The sequence below is a fragment of the Rhipicephalus microplus genome, chromosome 6, assembly GCF_043290135.1.
Source record: "Rhipicephalus microplus isolate Deutch F79 chromosome 6, USDA_Rmic, whole genome shotgun sequence".
Taxonomy (NCBI): domain Eukaryota; kingdom Metazoa; phylum Arthropoda; class Arachnida; order Ixodida; family Ixodidae; genus Rhipicephalus; species Rhipicephalus microplus.
Window position 1 is genome coordinate 136828064 of NC_134705.1, and position 23252 is coordinate 136851315.

Consider the following 23252-nt stretch of genomic DNA (forward strand, 5'->3'; position numbering starts at 1 on the left):
GATAGACTAGGAGATTTCAGCTTCACAGAAGTATTCATCGGGCACATGCGCATTTAGCCATTTATTTGTCTGCTGCGCACCGTTACTATTCACTCACTCAGTCAACAAGCTTTATTAGTGTCCTAAGGAACTACAGAGTCATATTTATATGTGGCGCCCCCGTGCGGATAAAGGATGCCTAATGAATTTGTTGGCCTGGCCATACAAAAATCGCAATTTCAGGATAAATATTAGATGGTTGTACCGCTCGTACTTGTGTCATGCTAAATTGTTTTATCTTACAATTGCTGAGAAACGACAATCTACAGATTTCGCGAACTATTTTATTCAAAGCAAATACCATGCGATAGCTGCAAGTGCACTTATGTTAAAGTTTTTGTATTTCAAGAAAGTCCGATTCATCATTTCAGATGTGGTCGCCATTACCGACAGGACCTCTGTCTCTCATTTGCAGACAACATTACTTGTGGTGCAGGTGGATGCATACGCGTCTACATAGTTGTTTTCAGCTTTCTTCCTGAATAACGAAATACATTTTGCATTGAACGGCGTATCGTATGAATCGCGCACGCGCAACTCGTAGATCGCACCTGCAAAAGAAATAAAAATTCAGACCTTTTATGCAACTTCACGGACACTCGTAAAACTTACGAATATTCCAAGAAATATACTCTATTAGAGCTTACATAGTTCACGTCTTTTTTTGTGTGCGTGTTCAGGGGGGTGGGTGCGCATACGTGTACGAGCAGTACAAGCTGGTAAAACCCGGCAGCATCGGTAACTATGTTTGAGCATCCTTAAACTAAATATGTCAGTGTAAACGTTTCTTACGCTTGTGGTTCCCCTGGGCGTCATCATGTCATCGGCGCACCCAGCTATGCTAGTAACGCACTGTGACAAATTATTGTGTGTAATTAGTCGACCCAACAAGAGCCGGATGATGGGAATGCACGCAGCCTATATACGTCCGGCCGTAATGCCATCTCTATTTCACCAGCATGGACGCACATACGCGTGTGAGTAATAAAAGCGAGGTAATCATGGTTATATTACCAACAAAAGTATCACAATAATTTCGCCATACTTCTAAGGATCGTAAAAAAGAAACGCTGAATCGAATACTAGTAGGCCGTGAAAGCGAATGCTTGTCATCAATGCCAGTCTTTGATTTATACAAAATATTTCATTAAACTGTTGTATTGATCGAATATGGCGACCCCTTGCCCTAAAACGGCGTCATGGCTGGAGTACGTGAGTGCGAGGCAGATGATGACGAGAGGTAGAAGTAGAGAACTAATTTCTGTTTCTCACTACAGTACTCGGGTAAAAAATTAGCTCGGAGTTGGTGGCGGCACCGCCTCTAAGAGTAAGAAATGAACTCGCCGAGTCACTGTCGCCGTCACGTTCCAGATATCCATAATCTTCTAAGTATATATAAAAGGTACAAAAAATGAATAAGAAAATTTCAAGGCACCCACCGGAAATTCGAGCCGGCGACGCTTCGCTGCTCAGCGGGATGCAGTTACCAACTCTGCCACGCTGTTTTTTTGTGTGTGGTACTTAATAGTGTTTGCGTAATGAAGACAAAATCAAGCAAACAAAAGTACAATCACATGGCGACAATAAGCACTGAAGCATTACCGATGAACACTTGACGGCTAACACAGCATCAGTTCTTCACATCGGGAGTTCTTACATCGCGTTTTACAAATAAGAAAGAGATGAGGCCAAACATCTCTCCAAGATAGAGTACCAGTACGGTCTAAAGTCTAGGTCGTCGTGAATGTCTTTGAGGTGATATTAATTTTAATGAACAGTGTGCTCTTAGAGGTGGTGGGTTCTGCATTGCGGCCATGCGTTCGTGCCATCCAGAAGCTGTGCATACCCATAAGGAAAAACATATATGGCACTTCATCAAGTGATGCTGGTACACGGTAACGTATGGCGTGAGAATTTATGAATAAATGCTCTTTCAGTGCTCGCTGAAGGACATCTTAAAACAGAATGACATCTTTGCAGCTAACAAAGCAATGTTCAATTGTTTCTGGCACATTACACAGACGGCAGTTAGCAGAATGAATGAAAATATCTTTTTTAACAGTATGTTTACTGCCAATGTTTCAGAGTGCAGTTTATAGAAGAACATTTTGAAGTTTGCGGAATGTACAGTGTGCGCCCTCGCTTGTACACTTCGTGACCTGGAAGATCGGAGTACAGTCAGTGGTACAACGGAGGTGGGAAGAGAATGCTTGGTATATCCTTACATGCAAGTTTCCCAGCGTGATTTGTCATACCGTCCATTGCACTAACAGCGAGCTATGCCTATACATCACTGGCAACTGGCGTACTGTCAATAAACTGGAAAAGAACATTCTTGAGCGTAGCCCGCATGTACTTCACTTACACACGCCATTCATGCTTTCCCTAAAGATTGACGTGTCCGATGGCTTCTTCATGGACGGGTGGGTTCTCTCAAGCCCATACAGTCGGATGAAAATGGCATTCCAAAATATCTCTGGTTCCAAAATATCACTTAAGTAACAGGAAAAAATTACTCGCATAGAGCCCAGGACTGTTCGGGAAGTCGCTCGTTTTGTTGTCCCTGTGAATTCAGTGCCTATTCAAACGATCACCGCCATTGTCACTTTTGACAGAAAAACTCAAATCACTGCTCCAGTTTAGTTTTGGTGACCCTTGCACCATTAAAACATCGCATGGCTCCGTCATCGCAACAGTGCACGTGTCACTAAGAACCTTGAGCACTGACGTCATAAACTTCTTGCTGCACAACTTTTATGTTGTGTGCCTCCAGAGTGTACCAGTGATAGTAACCGGAGACTTACACGTTACTGCACTTCGACGTAAAAACCAGTGGCTTGTGACGTTTTTTGCAGCCAAACTTGAACTTCGCCTCCTATCGGACGTCACACAATTCACAACACTGCCTGTTTAAATACTGTGGTTACTGCATTACTGTCAATTCAGGCACAATGGACCACGTTATCTATATTTCGTATCGTTCATAAATCTCCTAGTCTTAAATCGCATAACATCCCGATTTGTTGTCATCGCATTCATTGATTTCGCCTTCTGCCAAACCTCGGACTTTTTAATTGAACTCATCGTGCGAAGTGCCGTGACTATTCACCACACTTGCAGTGTTTTACCGCGACCGCGAGCAATCGACAGGATGCAGGCAAAGATTCAGCCAAAGTTTATATTGTGAGTAACCCTCGTGCTAGACTGACGTGCCGTTAATGTCGGCTAATGTGTACATATGCTGCACAAAAATGATGGAAAAACAATGGTTTCTATGCGCAGTGTTGTTATGACTATTACGAGTATTTATTTATTCATTTGAGCACCAAAATTTGTGCATGCACATATGCTAGCGACCAGAAATCTACACACATACCAATTCCTTCCGCAATGTAACACTTACTCGCGAATGCAGCATTGACAAACCGCCATATGCCAAGCTCGCTTGTGAAGCTCGCGCACTGGAAATAAAGCTACTTATTAATCGTGAAGGCCGTCTGCAACGTGTGTCAGAAGGCAGAGGTTGTTGGTATTTAGCTTCGCCTCGTAATCGACGCTTCGTTTTTCACTTGAGTTGGTGGCGATGGCGTAGCAGTCAAAGTGTCCAGCGTACGCGGCGTTGTCGGCTTCTGCTGCTATGGTCTGTTTCACCACTTTGGTCCAGCACTACCAAAGCTACGGGGTGTAGGAAAGCCACACGCTTGCGCCGCGAAACATAATCCCACATAAAAGTGCTTTAAAAACTATAGGGTTGGCTATAACTGTCCTTTATTTGGCGTGTTTTACGCTACTTCGATACATGATATGTTTATTCTTCCTCACATTTATTTCTTACGCATTAAAATATTTTGTGTCGGCTACCCCAGGTAGCTGTGCTTACAAAACAACATTACATTATCCATACATAGGTGATTTCCCACTTCGATCTGGACTTTCTCTTGCTACACGCCCATTGCGCTGACAGCAATAAAGAAATGATGAAATCTGCGATCGATTTGTTTCATTTCACTCTGGAATAAAGTATCAGGTATGTTTTGTTGATATTAGCAATATATGCTCCTTCCTTTGCCACACCTGCTAAGCATTACACACCGAGGCAGTGTTCGGACAATAATTAAGTGTAGGGCCATGTACAAACTTGTAAGAAGTAGTCAACAGAAAAGAGGTGTTCCTTTCCTGTGAAGGAAAGGGGTGCTCTTATCTGACGTCGCACTATAGTCCCATTTTCGGTATCAGTGCGTTGCGTTTGATTTAGCCCACCATATGCGCACTATATGTGCATAGCTAATCAAGGTACGTAAAAGAGTCGCCGCACCTGGCAACGCTTCACTCAAAATAAAACAACTGTGGCTTTCGCTGCTGCTCGCTTGCTGATTCGCATGACATTCATTCAAATAGTGCCTATGACCAGCCATAAACTTTGCAACAAGGAAGGTTACTTACGAGGGTGACTGTATGTTGATATAAGGTTGAGGAATATTTTAAAGACTCCACAGTGAAATCCTGGGTCGGCGTAGAGTAACTGCTCGATGCGTTTGCCCATGATGCCTGAAGGAAAGAAAACATCTTCCCTCTGGAAAATATATCCCTCTGAAATATACACTGTATCGGGAACATACTGCGCTGTTTGCTACTTTTGCGTGAGTTTCGCTATTTCCATGCACCGGTAGCAGCAGAAAATCATCTTGGCTACTCGGTACTTTGTGGCTAGTTGTTCAGTTGGCTTGAACAAAAAATATAATGTTATGTAGTGATACTGCAGCTACTAGTGTTGGAGCATACGGCGTCAAAACAGAGTAGCCCAGACATATTGTCATCTCCTAAAATATCTAAAATATACCGCACTTTTGTTGCAAAAAAAACAACACGATTTTAGATACATGACCAGTATACACGGTAAAACATCTAGCATGGTACCACATTTTAAGCCAACCCAGTGTTGAACGCGTATTTTAGAATAACTGAATCTACGAATTATTCAGTAATCAAATGAGGGTTATAAAACATGGAACTGGGCAGTATAATTGCTTATTGAGAGTTTTGTATTCACTGCCTCTGTTAACTGGATATCCGACAAACTTGTTGCGTCTCCCGTTATGTTTAGTCTCCTCGTACAAGGAATAATTAGGCAGCTACATTAACGTTTGAATCAACGAAACATTTGGGGCATCATTATTAGCCTGACTTCGCGCAAGGGAGGACAAAGGGCTCGAACTTGTTCTGTCGAACAGTCCATATCCTCTGCTTTATACCTGCGAAACCCTTACTCTTCTGCTCATCTAAGGTTCTGTCTCGCCCTCACCCGTCTGCTTTGTCATGAAATAGTCTGGTATCATTATTGACCAGTGTTTTTTTTCCTACGTGCTGCGTTAGCTTGCCTATGCCCATATCTTCATGATTTTGACCAAACTCTTTTTTAAACCCTTTAGTCAATGACCACTCATTGCCCCTGTAACTTACACGTTTTCTAATCAACTGACCGTGACGTTGTCCTAAGTTTAGGGCACGGGTTGCTGCTCCGCAGGCTAGTAGCACTATGATGCAGCTTTTGTATACCATGCTCTTGAGCTATCGATCATTTATGATTTGAGAACGGCTGCTGAATATACTCCGTCTCATAGTTGTTAATATAGCTACTGCACTCGTAAATTTCTACGGTACCACTGAAGTCATACAGTTCCGCGGTATCACTACTCCTGAGTAAATGTATTACTTTACCACCGTGTTAACTTGGCAATCATTGCTGTGTTGGAAAACGCTCACGAAAACTTGCGAAAAAGACAAGAAAATCATAATATAAACCGCAAAAGATTGTAGGTTGAACTGAAATATGAGAAAAAAATACAGATTAAAAAAGAGAAAGACATAGAGAAAGAAAACACAGGAAGAGAAACAAAGTGTGACATACAAAAGAAAAAACAAAGCAAGTAATTGAGAGAAAGAAACAAAAAGGAGGAAAGAAAAAGTAAGATATAATGAGGAAGAAATTGAAAAAAAACGGAGGAGGAAAGTAATAGAAAAAAACAGACAGAAAAAACAGAAAAATCAAGATGTGAATAAAGCAAAGGACAGAGCAGAAATGAAAGCGCGAAATAAATAGAAACAAGAAGATGGCCCCGCTCAGCACTTCCGTTAGCCTTGCGAATGAAGACTCGCAAACAAACTGCCGTCATGTCTAAGCAGGCATTCTGTTACATATTTTGAAAACTTCACAATGAATGGTGCTATTGCGTGAAGTTCACAAGGACGCCTATCTTGCGAGTATTCATGAAAGGTGTCTACCGTGTTCTATGCTTCTCTCTTCGCAGAAATGATAAGAAAAAAGCAGTCAAAATATAAATTACGAGAATAGCAATAAGAATACAGGACCGGCATTTTTATGGCTGTAGACCTAAAGGAAATTGCGTGATTGGTGACAGCCCACTCGTATTGCAGGATCATCCTATGATCCTACGTTGGCAGCGCTTCACACGCCAGCACCAGCGAACCTGAGTGTCCTTGGCGCACACAAAGTGTTTGTTAGATTATATTGCAGGTAGTCTGTAACTTATGCCATAAATATTTCAAGAACAGCTGCTACGTAAATAATACTATTGTAACGAGGATGGTGGCATATGTACGAGATATGTTTAAGAGTAAAAGCCCAGGCAAGAATCATGATGGCTGATCGACACAATGCCGCACCTGTCAGCTTTTTCTGCCCTTCGTCTTCCTTCACTTTGTTATCGTAACAAGACCCCCGGGCGTCGGAGCGCCCCCTCAAACTGAGCCTTCAGAAGTGCGGGAGAGGAAGGGCTTCATGCGCGAAACATTTTCAATGTCAGCAGGTGACAATCTTGGTCACGTATCAGAGTGCAATGGCGCTAGCTCGCTGTTCACGTCGCTAACTTGACGTAAGGCTAGATAGGGTCCTGCAAAGCGGGACTAGAGTTTTCCAGAGACCTATACGGCGGCACGGTGACCAGACGAGCACGCGATTACCTGGAGCAAACGTTATATTACGATATCGGTTGTCGTAGCGGGCTTTCTGGATATCCTGTCACCCGAAGAGACAAGATTGGGCAACTTGAGGAGCCATGTGAGCCCGATCAATGACTTCGCGAGCGTACACGAAAGGAGATGACACGAGAGGCAAGGTGGTTTCAAATGGCAATATGGGGTTGCGATCATACAAAAGATAAAAAGGTGAAAATTCCGCCGTGTCATGTTGAGAAGAATGATATGAGGAAGTCACATAGGTCAACGTGGTGTCCCAGTCGCGATGATCTTTGGAGATGTATATACATCGAAAATGTCTCTGTGAGCTTGCAGTTGAGACGTTCAGTTCGGCCATTAGTTTTTAGATAGTAGGTAGAAGATAGATTGTGCTCAATAGCCTACCCTGAACTGTCAATTGTTATAAGTAGAGCTCTGCAAGCCGCAAAGTTTTGAGTATGAAGCAACAGAAGAATCATGGCCGAGAATGGTAATATGACGTTGGCGGAATGAACATTTCTTGAAATTCAACTCTAGCCCAGCTGTATGAAGACTGCGAGAATTGCAGCGAGATGGGACAGGTGGCTGTCAAAAGTAGATGAATAGACTATCACATTACCTAGGTAGCAGAGACAAGTACACCCCTTATAACCGCACTGGAGAGGGTCCATCATTCGTTCGAATGTCGCAAGGGTGGTACATAGTTCAAAAGGCATGACCTTAAACTGGTATAATTTATCAAGTGTAATGAAGACCGCCTTCTCGCAGTCCATTTCATCGTCAGAAATCTGTCAGTAGCCATACGGAAAATGTATAGACGAAAAGTATGTAGCTCCATGCAGGCAGACTAACGCGTCATCGATGCGCGGTAGCAGGTATACGTCTCTTCGCGCAACCTTGTTGAGTTGGCGATAATCAAAGCAAAGGCACCAGGTACCGTCTTTTTTCGTCACAAGGACGCAAGGGCAGGTGCAAGAACTATTTCATGGTTCTATGACACCTTTGCTGAGCACTTTGTCAACTTCCGCTTGGATAACTCTGCGCTCAGTGTGGGAGACACGATAGGGGCGTCGGTGATTAAGAGTGGCGTCACCAGTGTTTATACGGTGCTTAACGGCGGGTACTTGTCCTAGAGGTGTCGTCGATTAAAAAAAATGTCGGCATATTACGCGAGAAGGCGACGGATGCCGTTGGCTTGCGTATACGGTTGAGGTCGGGTGCAATCATCTTTGATAAACGATCCGGCAGAGAACAAATGGTGTTAGCTACATGAGACTGAACTAAATCGATCTCGTAGGTGAGAGCCACTACTTCGAATTCGTCGGCAATAGATATAGTGGCCAAAAACATGCCACGAGGAACCAGTTGAGGACACAAGCTGAAATTTTGAAGTGGGAGCGAGGTACAGTTGTCAGGAACCATCACAAGGGTATAGGGAATGACCATTTTGCAGCTCAAAAGGACGTCAGTGAGTGGAAGAAGGACATAATGGTCATGGAAAACCTGTGGCTGTGCGGTCAAAACGACATAGGCGGCTGCCAGACGTGACAGCCGCACATCCTGAAGAGAGCACAGGCGTGGTGGGGCAGTGTGGGCTTCAGCGGCTCACTGAAGCAGCTTTAGCTGAAGGACGCTGGTAGCACAATCGATAAGAGCGGAATGACTCAACAAGAAGGCCTGGCCTAGGATAACATCATAGGGGCAGTGGTTGATCTCGGCTAAAATGACAGCAGTAGTGTGGTCTGTGCACAAACTGACAACCAACGGCGTGTCGCCATCAGCCACACGAAGCAATTGGTCAACTGCTGTATTTTGTCAGAACTATCTTTAAACGTGTGCGTAGGCTTGAACTCATGACCGAAATGCTTGCACCGGTGTCGACAAGTGGTTGTACAGGTACGCTGTCCAGTTCAATGGCTGTTATACTTCATCTGGTGGGAAGAGAGAGAGAGGATTTTCTGCAGAAGTCGTTAATGAAGCACCAACTTCAGTGACCGCATTTCTCAGTTTTCTGAGACAGTGTGGCCGGAAGCCACAGGGGACGAGAAGCGCCATGGCTGTGGGGAACGGGATCATGGTTGACGTGTTTGCGGCGAACAAGACTTGTGCCCACATGGTGCAGGCGTGCGGCTGTCCAAGTGTTCCGAGAATAGTCAGCGGCATTGGACACATAGACAGGTGAAAAGTTATGCGCAGTATTATCGACACGGGTCATATTGGTCGTCACATGGAATGCCGGGGACCATGCATGTGTTGCGGCAGTAACGAGAAATACGCCCAACGCGGTAGCACTTGAAACATATGGGGAGGTCATTCGTAGTTCACCACTCAGCTTGGTTGCGAGTGCGTGGAGGAGAGCGTCGCGTAGAGATGACCATCGCAAAAGGGCGTTCGTTGACACTGCGTGCGGTGACGGGACACACGAAATGCACTCCGATGTTTTCAAGCTCCTGGCGCACGATGGCTTGAATAAAAAGTCGCATCAGTGCTGCGCGAATAGAACACTGAGGGCGCCGTTGTGTCCTGTTTTCGACGAACGGTGCGTGTCAGGTATTCCGGTGGTGATAAACGTCGTGGTGCGGATTGGTCTTCGCAAGTCGACGTTGCACCGGTGTTTGAAAGTCTTGCGATTGGTTGTAGGATGTGGTGACTTTTCACTTGTTCGAACTGATGACACTCATACATGATCGCGCCCACGGTGGAACAGCCCTTGCACGTTAAAAGCTTGAATGAATCATCACCGATTTCTTTCAGCACATGCCCGACATTGTCGCCTTCCGTCATGTCACTGTCGGCCATCCTCAGAGGGCCAGCACGTCTTGAATGTATGAGTGGTATGGTTCCGTTGGAGACTCGGCACGGCAGGCCCATTCCTTTTTCGCGGTGATCTTACGGCTGGCAGGCTTGCCAAATACCTCTCGCATCTTTTCTTTGCATTGGCCCCAGCTTGTGAGTTCGTTGTTTTCATACCACACCTCTAATGTGCATCTAAAGTATAACAAAACGTTAGACGACTGAAGTGTGGGATCCCATCTGTTCGGCCCACTCACGCGTTCGAACATGACCAACCAACCGTAAACGTCGATGTCATCAGTCCCGCAGAATGTACCGGGATCTTTAAATAGCGTGAAAACGTAAAGTGGCGATGCCGTGTTGGACGGAGACGCTGACGTTGACGCGGAGAACTCAAAGTCAGCTATGGCTGGGAAAGTGATGCGACGTCCGCTGTGGAGCTCTGTTGCCTGATGTACTCAGCACCTCTCACCAATATGTTACAAGGTTGGTGGCATATGTACAAAATATATTTACAAGAAAAAGCACAGACAAGAGTCTCGACGGCTGATTGACACACTCGCGCATCTTTCAGCTGTTTCTCACCTTCGTCTTCTCTCACTTCATTGCAGTAACAATATCGCTAAGGCGCGGCAAAATCACACCTTATTCACAGAATGAATGATAAGTAGACGAAATTTGAGAAGAGTAAGTCCTGGTTAAACCACAACGTTTCCATGAAACGTTAGCCCATTAAATCATTAGAAAGATGTAAGACTCTGTGTATACTAAACAAATCAGTTTTATTTTGTTCTTGTTCGGTTGTTAATTTGTTTCCTCGTTTGATCTGGATTGTGAGGTCCTCTCGTTATACGGCTTTATCGTCCATGAAATGAAGCGAGAGAGGCACTAAAACTGTGCATGTCCATCGGATTGGGGTAGGTTGCACATGGAAACATCAGTTATCGCGTATTTGGAAAGCATGTGTTGCACGATGCAGTCATTGGCAATGAGGCCCATCCATCCTTGCATCCGTCCATGCATTCATCTGTTCGTGCATTCGTGCGTACGCCAGTTCATTCATGCGTTTGTGCACCCGTCTGTCTATGCGTCTATATATCTGTCTGTCTGCCTATCTCACTGCCTGTGTGTGCTTGTCTGTCTGTCTGTTAGTCCATTTGTCTGTTTGTCTGTCTGTCTATTGGTCCGTTCGTCTGTCGATCAATCACACTACCGCCACCTGCTGAGTGAGTCATACAACTAAGGGTTACGAACCAGTCGCAAGGAGACTTTTATGGACAGACCCACGGCTTTAAGAGCTTCACTCCTAATACTTTGGTTATAACTTATTGGGCATGAACTTTAGCATATCGTTCGTTTTTAAATATTGTCTATTACTAAATGAAAATTCAGCTAAATAAAAGAATGAGGTATTTGAACCATAAAAGTTCTGCCTTTATACAGTAGCAATATTGTCAACGCCACTTTTAACTGAGAAAATTCTGTCTCTGTCACGGTTTACGTATATACAGAGAATTCCAGCTGACAGTTGGACGGTCCATAAATATTACACTGAGTTTGAATTACCTTCCGCCGAGCTTGTCGCTATATCATAAAGCCTTCTATCAAATGTGTTGGTCGGTCATATTTACAGTTATAAAAGCACACCGGGAACTCATTTATTCAAACGCTAAATACATTTAGCTCATTCACCACTTCATTCCTAATAGTTTGACATAACCTTCTTTGTATATCATCTCCTGTGTTTTAACAGCAAAGCCTAAACAAACCGTTTCTTCAGAGTAGATTGCCGAAAGGTATGATTTTAAGAAGGAAGTGAAATAGGAAGGGGCTTAGCTCCGCTACTCACCACTGCTTCACTAAAATTGAAAACGGAAGACAACAGTTCCGTTAGCCCACCAAACTGCTGCGAAGCGATGGTGGTGAGCCGAAGACGACAAGTACGTAAAACGTGAGAATACTAAAAGAACCGGAAAGTCAAACAAATGGCAGCGTTGAGAAGACCCCGAAGAGAAAAAAAGCCTTTTCTTTTTTAAACAGAAATATGAGATTTGGTCTCTATTTAGGTGATTGTCTTTATTGCTCTCAGGCTAATATTAAAAATATTTCAATTTAGTTTTCTTATGATTGGGAGCGTTGCGCATGGGTGTCAATTTATAGAAGCGTACGTAGGAAAATAACTGAGTTTATTTCTTGGCAGAAAAATAATGTTGCGAATACAAAAACTATTGTGATAAGAACTCATTTAGCAAGTAATCTTAAGCAGAAATGGCTGCCTTGAGAAGGATCCTCTTGGCTGACTTTGTAGTTGTTTTTTAGTGTGAAGTGAGTCGAGGTAACAGCGAAAACATTGCCCTGGTCCTCATTCTCAATATTGATGAACTTTTTCTGAAAGGAAGGTTCTATTGCTAGGGGAACCACTGTGAAGTCAGGTTCTGTAAAAAACACATAGTTGAAAACACGATTTGTGCTTGCTGAAGACGCCCTACGACAATTTCGAGAATTCAGAGCATCGCGCGCGCATAAAATAAAGCAAAACATCTTGATCACAGTAACTTAGCAGCAGAAAACTCGTATTATGATGTCTTGAGGGTGTTACGTTTCACTTTGATGTGGGAGCTATTTTGAGTATCAATCACAAAACATCGCAAATAGCATAACATACCTGTGGTTCGGGAAATGATTGTGGTGAGAAAATATACTCAGAATAATAAAACTCTGTGTGATCAAACGTGACCACCTCAGACTAGTGACCACAATAGTCTTATTGTGCTGCATATCGACTGCGGGTTAGTTGAAACATTTTTTCTCCGCAAATTCACGAATAATATGTCAAGAAATGCGAAGCTGCTAAGTAACAGTGATTCAAAGACTAGAAAAAAACGCTAGAGCTGGTGGTTTTCCACACCCCCTCCTCTTTTCGCCACCTTCGCCTCTCATTCTCACCTGTTTTTCTACCATTATGGTTGAAAATATTGTGACCTCGCATGAAATTGATTGATTGATTGATTGATTGATTGATTGATTTGTGGGGTTTAACGTCCTAAGACCACCACTCAATTATGAGAGACGCCGTAGTGAAGGACTCCGGAAATTTTGACCACCTGGGGTTCGTTAACGTGCACCCAAATCTGAGTACACGGGCCTACAACATTTCCGCCTCCATCGGAAATGCAGCCGCCGCAGCCGGGAATCGAACCCGCGACCTGCGGGTCAGCAGCCAAATACCTTAGCCACTAGACCACCGCGGCGGGGCACCTCACATGAAATGCCACATAAAAGTTTCTTTTGAGGTAAACATAAAGCCTGAGCACTTGGGTCAAAAAAAGAAGTAGGAGTATCAATCAAAAGTAGAACTGCATTTCTCATGCCAGAACAATGGCGTCAGGTCACTGCAGCCAGTTTTACGCAGCTTTACGAGAAGGGCAGTGAAATGTAAGCAGGCTTTTTGATAGCCCCGCTTTCAGTCTTGGCACCACTTCTGCCTCATCAAAAATACTTTCTCAAAACACTGCCTGCTACAATGCAACTTAATCCAATTCGATTTTTATTTAGAGGCGTAAAGTACAGGAACCCCTCTCCAGGCTATAAGTTTGTTGATGTGGAACACCCGTTCCTTCTTGTCTCATCCTTTATGGTAAATAAATAAATAAACAAATTAATTATAAATATATAAACTTTTTCGCAAGTCCTGTGAAGTTTCCTGCTCTTCTATTTATTTCTTTTAATTTGATTCTTCTACGTAAATGTCACGCTATGTACGTTTAACAACGTGAAAGTATTTATAGCAGAAAGACAGTATAGGAGCGACTAAAGTGAGCTGGATGCATTTGGAGCATCGTAACCTCCTAGAAAGAAAAACATCATCGTTCGTTTGCTTAGTTATACTCAAGAAGTTCGATTTTCATAGGCGTTTTAAAACGTGTTGCAAAGGACTCTTTAAGAATAGATTCGAAGTTTGACACTCTTGATAATACAGAGCCTTCATTAACTAATTCGAATAAAACTATGCATGCGAAGGCCACTAAGCTTATATCAGACATTTAAAAATACCATATGAAAGCTTACGGCTCAATAACGAGAAATAAACATCTTACCTGGAGGGTGGACGATCATTGCGTCAAAGGTACCTCTAGCGAAAACGCTCACTGATATAAAAGTTCCTTCCAAGGTCTTGTTAACCCTAGGAGTGTTTTAATAGTGTCAGCGCAGCATGATGAGTGCTTGATTGCACACGACAATGTCTTACCATTTCTCCCCTTTGCAGTAACTTCTCTTGAAGAAAACGGAACTGTCAGTTTGATTAGCAACCTCGTCGACTTTGCATGTCAAAGTCCGTTTTGTTGTCCGCAAGGTATATATTGTCGCATTTTCAGTGTAGAACTGTAATACACAGAACATTCATGTTCAAATCATAATAATTTATCTGCGTTATCATTCGAAGAGCAGGTACGATAGTTACTTAGCATAAAAAATTAAAAGAACCGGATTGATCATGAAACAGTGTTCTGCCATCTGTGTCTTGACTTCTCAAAAAAGTGCACATTTCACCTTTTACTTGCAGTTTCTCTTTTCACCTTGCTGGGTACACATGTATTTTATGTTTCAATGTGAGTAAATATGTTTTCATCGCCATATTACTAAGGAAGCAGAAGAACACTATTTGCTTACTAATAAAATATAATCGTATTAGCTGGGCTGTCCTGAGGGTCTTTTCTTATTCGCGTTCTGTTTCATCGGGCCCAAATAAGATGTTATACTACTGCAGTCATACATCCCTGCGAGATCGCTTATAAATCATTCGAAACATGCAATAAATAAACAGAATATGGTTTATACCATTCCCGATTCACATTCTTCTTCTACCTATGGTGGTTAGCATAGTGGTATCCCTGCCATGATAGCGTTGTGGGGAAAGTTAACGATGCAAATAAAGCTTTACTGTAGCAATGAACATCCAACCCATCAACAGGCTATTTCAAACGTTATTGCTGTTTTGTTCTAATGTGAGCCCCACTGCAGTGGTGTAAGGGCTAAGGTATTAGGCTGATGACCCGCAGGTCGCGGGATCAAATTCCGGCTGCAGCGGCTGCATGTTCAACGGAGGCAAGACTGCTGTGAACCCAAGTGCTCAGATTTGGGTGCACGTTAAAGAAACCTAGGTGGCCGAATTTCCGCATCCATCTACTTGGTGTCTCTTATAATCATATGGTGGTTTTGGGATGTTAAACTCCACATATCTATCTATCTTTGTTTTCATGTGAATGCAGAAGTCAAGACCACAACCATTTGCCATCATACTGGCAGATTAGGCAGCTTCAACACTTTGTTAAAATTGCCCTTTTACCAATTTATTACAGGACACATCACAGTTACAATGTTTCATTAAGTAGCACCATATTTCTGGTATACACACGCTATAAATTTTACTTACGGTGTGCCAAATCAGTATTGCTATTGTGATTATAGAGTTAAAGCAGGTAGTCCTGTGACTGAGTTACGCATAATCCACAGCAGGAAAAAACTTGCGTAGCAGGCAATAAAAACAATTCGGCGGATCCCACGCACTTGGCAATCGACGTTATGTGAAGCATGCGGAAGCGTGTTGCATTTTTTTATTGAGCGACACGTCATGAAATGATGCTAAATGCATTTACAAGCTTTGCACGCAGTGACATACGTTGAAGATTTGCAGATGTTTATAAAACCAGTTGTTTGCACTTGCGCAAAGATGCCTACTGAAACAATTCGTATAGGCTACACCAAAAACTGATATGAAGCGCTGATGCTCTCGAGGATGCTGGCCCAGGACGCTGCTACATAAATCAACTTCCGCGCATAACAACTAACCACAATTGATGTTAACCCGGCGTGACGGCTGTGTCAAAGAAGTGCAAATGTAATGTTTATAAAATTGAGCCGGCAGCACTAGAACAACTTTTGACGTTTCCCGAACATTAGCGCCTATTTGAAAAGAAGTAACGAGACCTCGCATTACTCTTTGGTAAAGTGCTTCATTGCCACGCGCAATGCTTTTGTTCAATTCCAGCTGGGACCATGACATCTATTTTTCGAAATCGTCTGGCTGACGCTGGCGATGTCGGATATCTCTTAATGTTTCTGCGTTTACATTGCCCATGTGTGTTCTCATCGTTCCTGGGTAGACACAAAGTCCCAATCACCTGTGACAGATACCCGCGTACAAGTGGCACATACCTACCCGTAGAAGGTCCCCGTCTGGATTTTAATACTTATATGCATGCCTGGCGGGAAGTGTTTAACGACGTACGCGATGAGATTGTGACGTTATTCATTTCTTCACCAGCGCGTCATATTTGTCAAATCATCTTACGTTCCATGCAAAGTTTGGTTCACGCCAAGTTAAGGGGTTGACCACGAGAACACCCAAACGTAAGCTGTTAGATAGATAGATACGCTCAAACTCGTCGAAGTTCGCTAGGAAAAACTTCGCTTCAAGAAGTTGAACGCAATAGGGGGATCGTGTTCCTAGTGCGTACTTCCAACACTTAATGCACTAAACCTTTTCGAATTTGCTATGCACCCACTACGTTGCCTTAAGGAAATAGGCGCAGTAGCGTGTGGGCCTTTTTTAGTATGGTAGTGGCTTTTAACCACGGAGCCATTAGGATAAACAAATATTCTGACGCCTATTGGCAATGGACGCTTCTACCACGCATAATTGGTGCAATATTTCATGTTGCAATGTGAAGCTTGTGCACAAGACGCGTGTGTTTGGAAAGCATAGAAACTACTTTCGCTGCATTTCCTAGCAGAGGAAGGTGTTTTTACTGTTTTCACAAGCAGAGGCGTGGCCGTGTGGTACAACATCCGCTGGCCACGCAAACGACGGGGGTTCTATCCGCACTTGGACCGAAACAACCCTAGTTCGGTTCCTACTCTGCCAACACCGGATTTTTTGAAAACGAACTTTTTGACGCTATCACGTTTATACATTAATATAGTCTGCAGTGCGGAAACACATGAAGAAATGTTGTTTAGAGAATACGGACGAAGGCTGAGTTGCTACTGACATTTATTCACCCCGAGATCTTTGAATCGCTTTCACTCTCTTGTGACGTTCAATGCGGAACCGGTGAGCTGCTCTTCACCCTCTTTTCTGCTGCGAGTGGCTGCTTGACGCTAACAGTCTTTCCTGCTAGATTTATTAAATAGTCAGTGGAAAAGCCAATAACTACATTTTTTTGACAATGTTGATGCAATATTCCCCACGAAAATTTCAAGATTTTGCATTCAAAGCACGTGCAGTGCCCATGTCTCCTGGTGTCGTCTGATAACATGAATGTTTACGTTTGAATGTAGGGCGAGGACGTTTTTTATGACTGTAATCTTGCCTTTCTGTGACTCAAAATGACTAGATGGTCTGTTTGGTTTCCATGTGTGCGCTGCAGAGCCATAGATGAATACAAGTGGCTGCGTGCATTCGTTTGTGAAGCCTGGTTGCTTGGTTGAATAACGTTGATCAGACCTTAAAGCGTGTCACATATGGCGTGTCACGTCATACAAATAATTTCATTTATCATTCCAGACAAGAACCTTCATTATATCGAAGTTTTAAGCAGAGACTCTGTATGCGCGTGATCAATGCCTAAATCTTAAACGGGAAAAGCCTGAGACTACCAGGAGAAAGTGAGCGCACGATGGTGATTTGACATATTATGGTAGGCAGTGCCAAGCTCTTTTATGCAACTTACTTTTGCAACTTTAAAAATTCGGCACATCCCACGCAGCCTGAGCACCGATGTCATTTGAAGCATGCGAATTCAAGGTCAATGTGTTTTAACGTTTATTAAGCAAGACTTTAAGTGGCGCTTATTATATGTACAACTCCACGCCCCGACATACGTTAAACAGCCACGTATGTTTCATATTAGCAGTTGTTTAGAGTTGCATAACGATGTCAACAGCAACATGAATATTAGCAACACTAGAAGCGGTAATCCAATAAGAAACGGTGGTGTTTGTGCTGGGGATCACAAGCATGGTAGGCCTCACCACTGCTACACAAATCAACATTAGCGGATGACATCTAACTACAGTTCACGTTAACTTAACATGACAGCTGTATCATAGGAGTATATCTGTAATGTTTATAAAATTTGATAGCCAGATTTGACCACATTTGAAATTTCACAACATTAGCGTCTATTTGCAAAGTATGTTCATGACCTTGCGTTCCTCTGTCATCGATTACTTGGTTGCCATGCAGGATGCTGGGGTTCAATTTCTGCTGTGACACTGACATTTATTATTTTCATTCATCTGGCCAATGCGATGTCAGCTTTTTACTGACGCCATTTTTGTGCCACATAGCCGCCTGTGCCACATAGAAGCATACCAGTCGCAGATACCCACCCCCGTCTATGTGCCACTGTTTCTTGGAAATTCCTTAATGACCTACGCGAAGAGATTGTGACAGCATTCATGTTATGACCAATGCGTCATATTCGTCAAGCCATGTTACGCTTCCACAGTAATTTAGGTGTATTCCATGTTAAGGGTGTGATCATAAGAGCACGCAGACATAAGCGGACGGATGGACGGCTGGGCAGACAGACATATGGACGGACGGACGGGTGGACAGACAGACAGACAGACAGACAGACAGAATATAGATAGATAGATAGATAGATAGATAGATAGATAGATAGATAGATAGATAGATAGATAGATAGATAGATAGATAGATAGATAGATAGATAGATAGATAGATAGATAGATAGATAGATAGATAGATGCCGAAAATGCTCGCAGTACACAAAAACATTCTTCGCAATAATAAATAGCCATTTTTCTTGTTCATGGTTCTCTAATACCGGCGTCAACCGGGCACTTTTAATCGCGATCAGGGCAATTCGGATTTGTTTTCTTGATCGTGATGAAGTTTATGACCGCTGCTATACGGTCAAAGGTAATCCTGTTCGAGCTTGGGTCAGATGAAATACAGCAGGTGGCGCTTGCGAGTCGCAAAACAAGGTTATCCAAGATAAGGCAAGATATAAGTGCTCAGTTAGAGCGAGTGAGTGCATCCCAATAGGAAGCAAACTTGCAAGGAGAATAAACAAAAGGAGGTACGCGAATGAGTACAAGTACGCGGGTATTATGGGCCATCGGTCAGCACAAGACCGTGTATGTTGACGGATTATGAGAGAGGCTTTCGGCCAGCTCTGGGTGTAAGCAGGCTGATAATGCTGACTACCAGATTCAAATGACAAACGCAAAGTGGAGCTCGTTGCGCAAGTGTTCGGAACTACACAGAGTGCGCCAACCTGCCATCATCACTGACAAGCTCGAACTCCCTATCCGGCAGCTCTGCGCCATAAAAAGCACAAATGTTACTCAGGAGCGACGAAACGCATGATCTTATTTATCTTTACTCATGGCCTAATCACGCATTCCCCTAACAACTATTTATATAATTAGATGTATAACGAAACTAAATAGAAGTATTGTAAACTCGACGCGTCACTTTTCAAAGCGTGTAACGTTCGAAGTAACCTATTTACAATGCATTGTTCTTTTTATTTAGCAAATTATTAGGTAAGTTTATTCTGTGATCCCAGTTTCATTACGATTATATTAGCTGCTCTTGATTCATTATAATGAGTGAACATTTCCTAGGGAGAGAGAAGAAATGTAGAAAACGTAAGGAGGTAAACTAGTCTATGCGCCCAGCTTGCTACCCTACACATGGGGAGGGCGACAGGGGAGGAAAAAAAGAGAGAAGGGTAGACACATGCATGCAACATCACACACAAAATGCCGAGTTTCACAGGCGGTTCCTCAATGAAGTTGCTGTGAAGTATCTCAGGAGGTCTCGTGTGGCTTTCTGGGCTGATGTGCTGCGCTACCAGGCTCCTAAGATCTTTGCTTCATTATATGGCCGGTCATCGAGTCTATTCAAGGCACACTGGAGAGTCCGGCGATCTTCATCAAATTGGGCACCATGGCAGAAGAGACGTTCAATAGTCTTTATACAGTTGCAGTTTTCAACATGGATGAATCTGCCGTGCCAATGCGGTGGTTGAATGACTTAGTAAACGCTACCCCAGTCCACAGCTGGCACAGTATTGTAGCGTCACGTCAAGAAATCTTGAATGGCAGTTGTTTCTGGAGTAATGACTAAATGTTCTTAAGGCGATGATTGGAGTTAAGTACAGAATTCCAGTGCGCAAGTGTGGCATTATGCGCGATGTGACGAAGTTCTCTAGTTGCGTCTACTCTTGACAAGGGTATTAACAGTGTGGGCGCTCCATCGTGGGCACATCGGGCAGCGTCGTCGGCGAGGTGGTTACCACTGATGCCACAGTGGCCCGCCAACCATTGTAAAACAATATCGTGTCCTTGATCAGCGGCGCGATGACAAATTTCATTCATACGATACAACATCTGGTAGTAGTTTCCACGTCGTAGACTTCGCACGCATTGAAGGACTGCCTTGGAGTCGCAGAATATGGCCCGTCTACTAGGGGATTCTTGCGTAACAATCTCCACAGCGGCTCGAAAAGTGGCAAGCTCGGATTCCGTAGATGTCGTGACGTGTGATGTCTCAAGTTTGACGGTGATTGATCGCGATGGTATGACAGAGGCACCTGTCGAACTTCCCGAGACCGAACCGTCCGTGTAAACATGAATTCGGTCAGCATACGACAAATGCAAAAGGTACAGTGAGATCTGCTTGAGGGCTGAATATGACAGGCTTGCCTTTTTAGATATCCCCGGCACTGCAGTGTGTGTTTTTATGCACCACTCTGGAGGTAGTGGTATGGTTGTGGGCGAGAATCTCCACGAGATGGAGTTCTGGTTAGCCGCAATAACTTTGGAAAACGCTGCCTTTGGTCTTTCTAGGGCAATCTAGCAAGGTAGTGGTTAGGCACTCTGGATATGTGACGGATATGTGTCCGGAGTGTGCCGACAGTTATATATGTCGTTATCGGATGGTCTTTTAAAATACCAATTGTTGCTAACGAATTAGCGCACCGAGGTAGCCCCAAGCATGTGTGGAGGACTTGGCCTTGAATGCTTTGCAGGAACCTGATGTTATTTTTGCCGGCGTTGGAAAGCACGGGCGTGCTATACCGCAAATATCCCAAGGAGAGCGCTCTGTACAGCTGAAGCATAGATGACACTGATGTGCCCCACGTTTTACCAGCGAGAAGTTTTACCACGTGTGTGATAGAGCTAAGCCTCTTCTTCAAGTGCGAGATGTAAGTACTCCACGAGAGATCTCTGTCGATAATGACGCCCAGGAATTGGCGACGTCTCGTATACGAAAGGTTCACGTTGTCGATAGAAACAGGATAATAGATCATGGGCTTTCGAGTAAAAGGGACGAAGGTGCACTTCTCGGTGGAAATTGTGAGGCCTCGAGCATGGAGGTACGTCGACGTTATTCTCGCTGCTTTTTGTAGCCGTGTCCGTACCTGGGGTTGTGTCACTGCTGAAGCCCAGATACATATATCATCAGCGTATGTAGATAGATTGACTGATCGAGGTAGACTTTGTACAAGGCCAATGATCATGAGGTTATATAGCGTAGACCTGAGAACACCGTCTTGTGGAACGCCACGAGCAGTGTAATGATCAACGGTACGGCCTTCCGCAGTAAACACGAAGAAGGATCTCCTCTGTAGGTAGCTCCGAATCCATCGAAACATTTCTCCACCGATTCCAATGTTCGCCAAGGCATCTACGATGGCATCGTGCGTTACGTTGTCGTATGCACCTTTCACATCTAGGAACATTGCAACCGAGATGCGCTTTAGGTATTTCTGTTGGTACACAGAGGTTAATTTTGACATAACAGCGTGGTGCTACTACAAACGTTATCTATAAAATGACTACGACCCATACTTGTCGAGAACAGAATGACAGGCTCAGACGTGCTTCATACAGCCACTATATAAGTCATGGCTTAATATATAACGCTTCCATATGTGAACTTTCCTTCTCTGAATAATATGCGGGGCTGTGACGCTGACATCAGTATACAACATGACTATATATGAGTTAAGACAGGAGGACACTGCAAATGTGCAAATGGTTATTTTCGCATGTTTACGTATTGCCATCTTCAGGAATTTGATGTCCAGTGAATGCGCCGACAGAATCCCAATGTGCGAGACCGCGAGGCAGAAGCGCTCTGTGAAGCTGCGCGACGCCGCCGCCAAGATCCCAGCGTTCGAGAACGAGAGGCCCAAGCGTCACGGCAATGGCGCGAGGACCCTGCCGTACATATACAGACACAGTGTTTCTCACGTCTTTCTTGATGATGTCATGGGCGAACGTTCACTGAACAGTCACGGTTTTACTGATTATTTCCCCTCAGGAGCTTCTTCCATTCATCATCATTCACCCCGTGGATATGCTGTGAATTTTTTTGTACAACGAATGTATGCCTCATCGATAATGAAATACCAATTTATACATTTTTCATGTAGTAATATCGATTTATTCAAACTACATAAAAATTTTTGCAAACATGAAAAGAAAGATTTCTTATCGTTCTTATATTCGTGCGAGCCTGGTGGCACACATGTCAACACCCAGTTATAAAAGGGGGGCTCACAGCATACCATATGTTGTTCTACATACCACTTAAGTTAAGGAATACGAGCTCATTTACTTGAGTAGATGTATTTGTTTTGGTAGAGATAGGTGACAAAAGTGTTCATGCAGTCCCGGTAAAAAAACCTAACACGCCGTAAAGAGGCATCAGCATACATTCTACGTGAATGCCTCTGCTAAATTCGGCACAGGTTGCTTCACGTATTCTATATAAAGATATCAGTACAGAATTCCCTGCTGAAGATCAAGGCGCGTCGCGTTGATGAGAAATGACAGCTCACCTTTGTGATATCAGGCACCATCTTAGGAAAATCAGGAAAATAACTAGATCCGGCGCATTTTACCGATACAGTAAAGGCAACAATAGTCAAGACAGCTAAAATGCATTGATTTAACATGTCTAAGACATCAAACTTAACGTGTTGCTTGCTTCGCGAGTTCTTCAGTAAAATTTCTCCGCGCTCATAGCGCTGTTCATATATCTTCATGTTATATTTATCCCTATAACAACAGTATATCATGACGATAGACCACCTGGACAATGTGTGGCCGAGTCTCTTTCTTGGATTTTTATGCATGAATTTAAGAACAATGAATACAAAAATGGTGCTAGGATACTTTATAGAAGAATACTTGTAACAATGCCCACGCAATCGGAATTACGCTGTGACGGTTTCATAACAATAAAATAACACAGAAAACATGTAAAACGTGCGTTGTGAATGCATACAAGGGCGCGTGAGTGTATTTGTTTTCGTCCACGTTTTCCGTGCACTTCCACCTGCCTTCTACATATATTGAATACAAGCTCAACTTCTGAACTGTTTGAGAAACGTTGC

General features: G+C 43.5%; 1 protein-coding gene across 1 annotated transcript; it reads right to left on the reverse strand.

Moving 5' to 3' along the window:
* Positions 1-303: 303 nt before the first annotated feature.
* LOC119167983 (uncharacterized) lies at positions 304-22935 on the reverse strand. The gene is made up of 5 exons (XM_075866661.1): positions 22695-22935; positions 14057-14190; positions 13905-13990; positions 4483-4587; positions 304-590 (listed from the first exon to the last, which is right to left on the reverse strand). The coding sequence occupies exons 1-5, from the start codon at positions 22932-22934 to the stop codon at positions 445-447; spliced, it is 711 nt and encodes a 236-aa protein (XP_075722776.1). The 5' UTR covers position 22935; the 3' UTR covers positions 304-444.
* Positions 22936-23252: the final 317 nt, after the last annotated feature.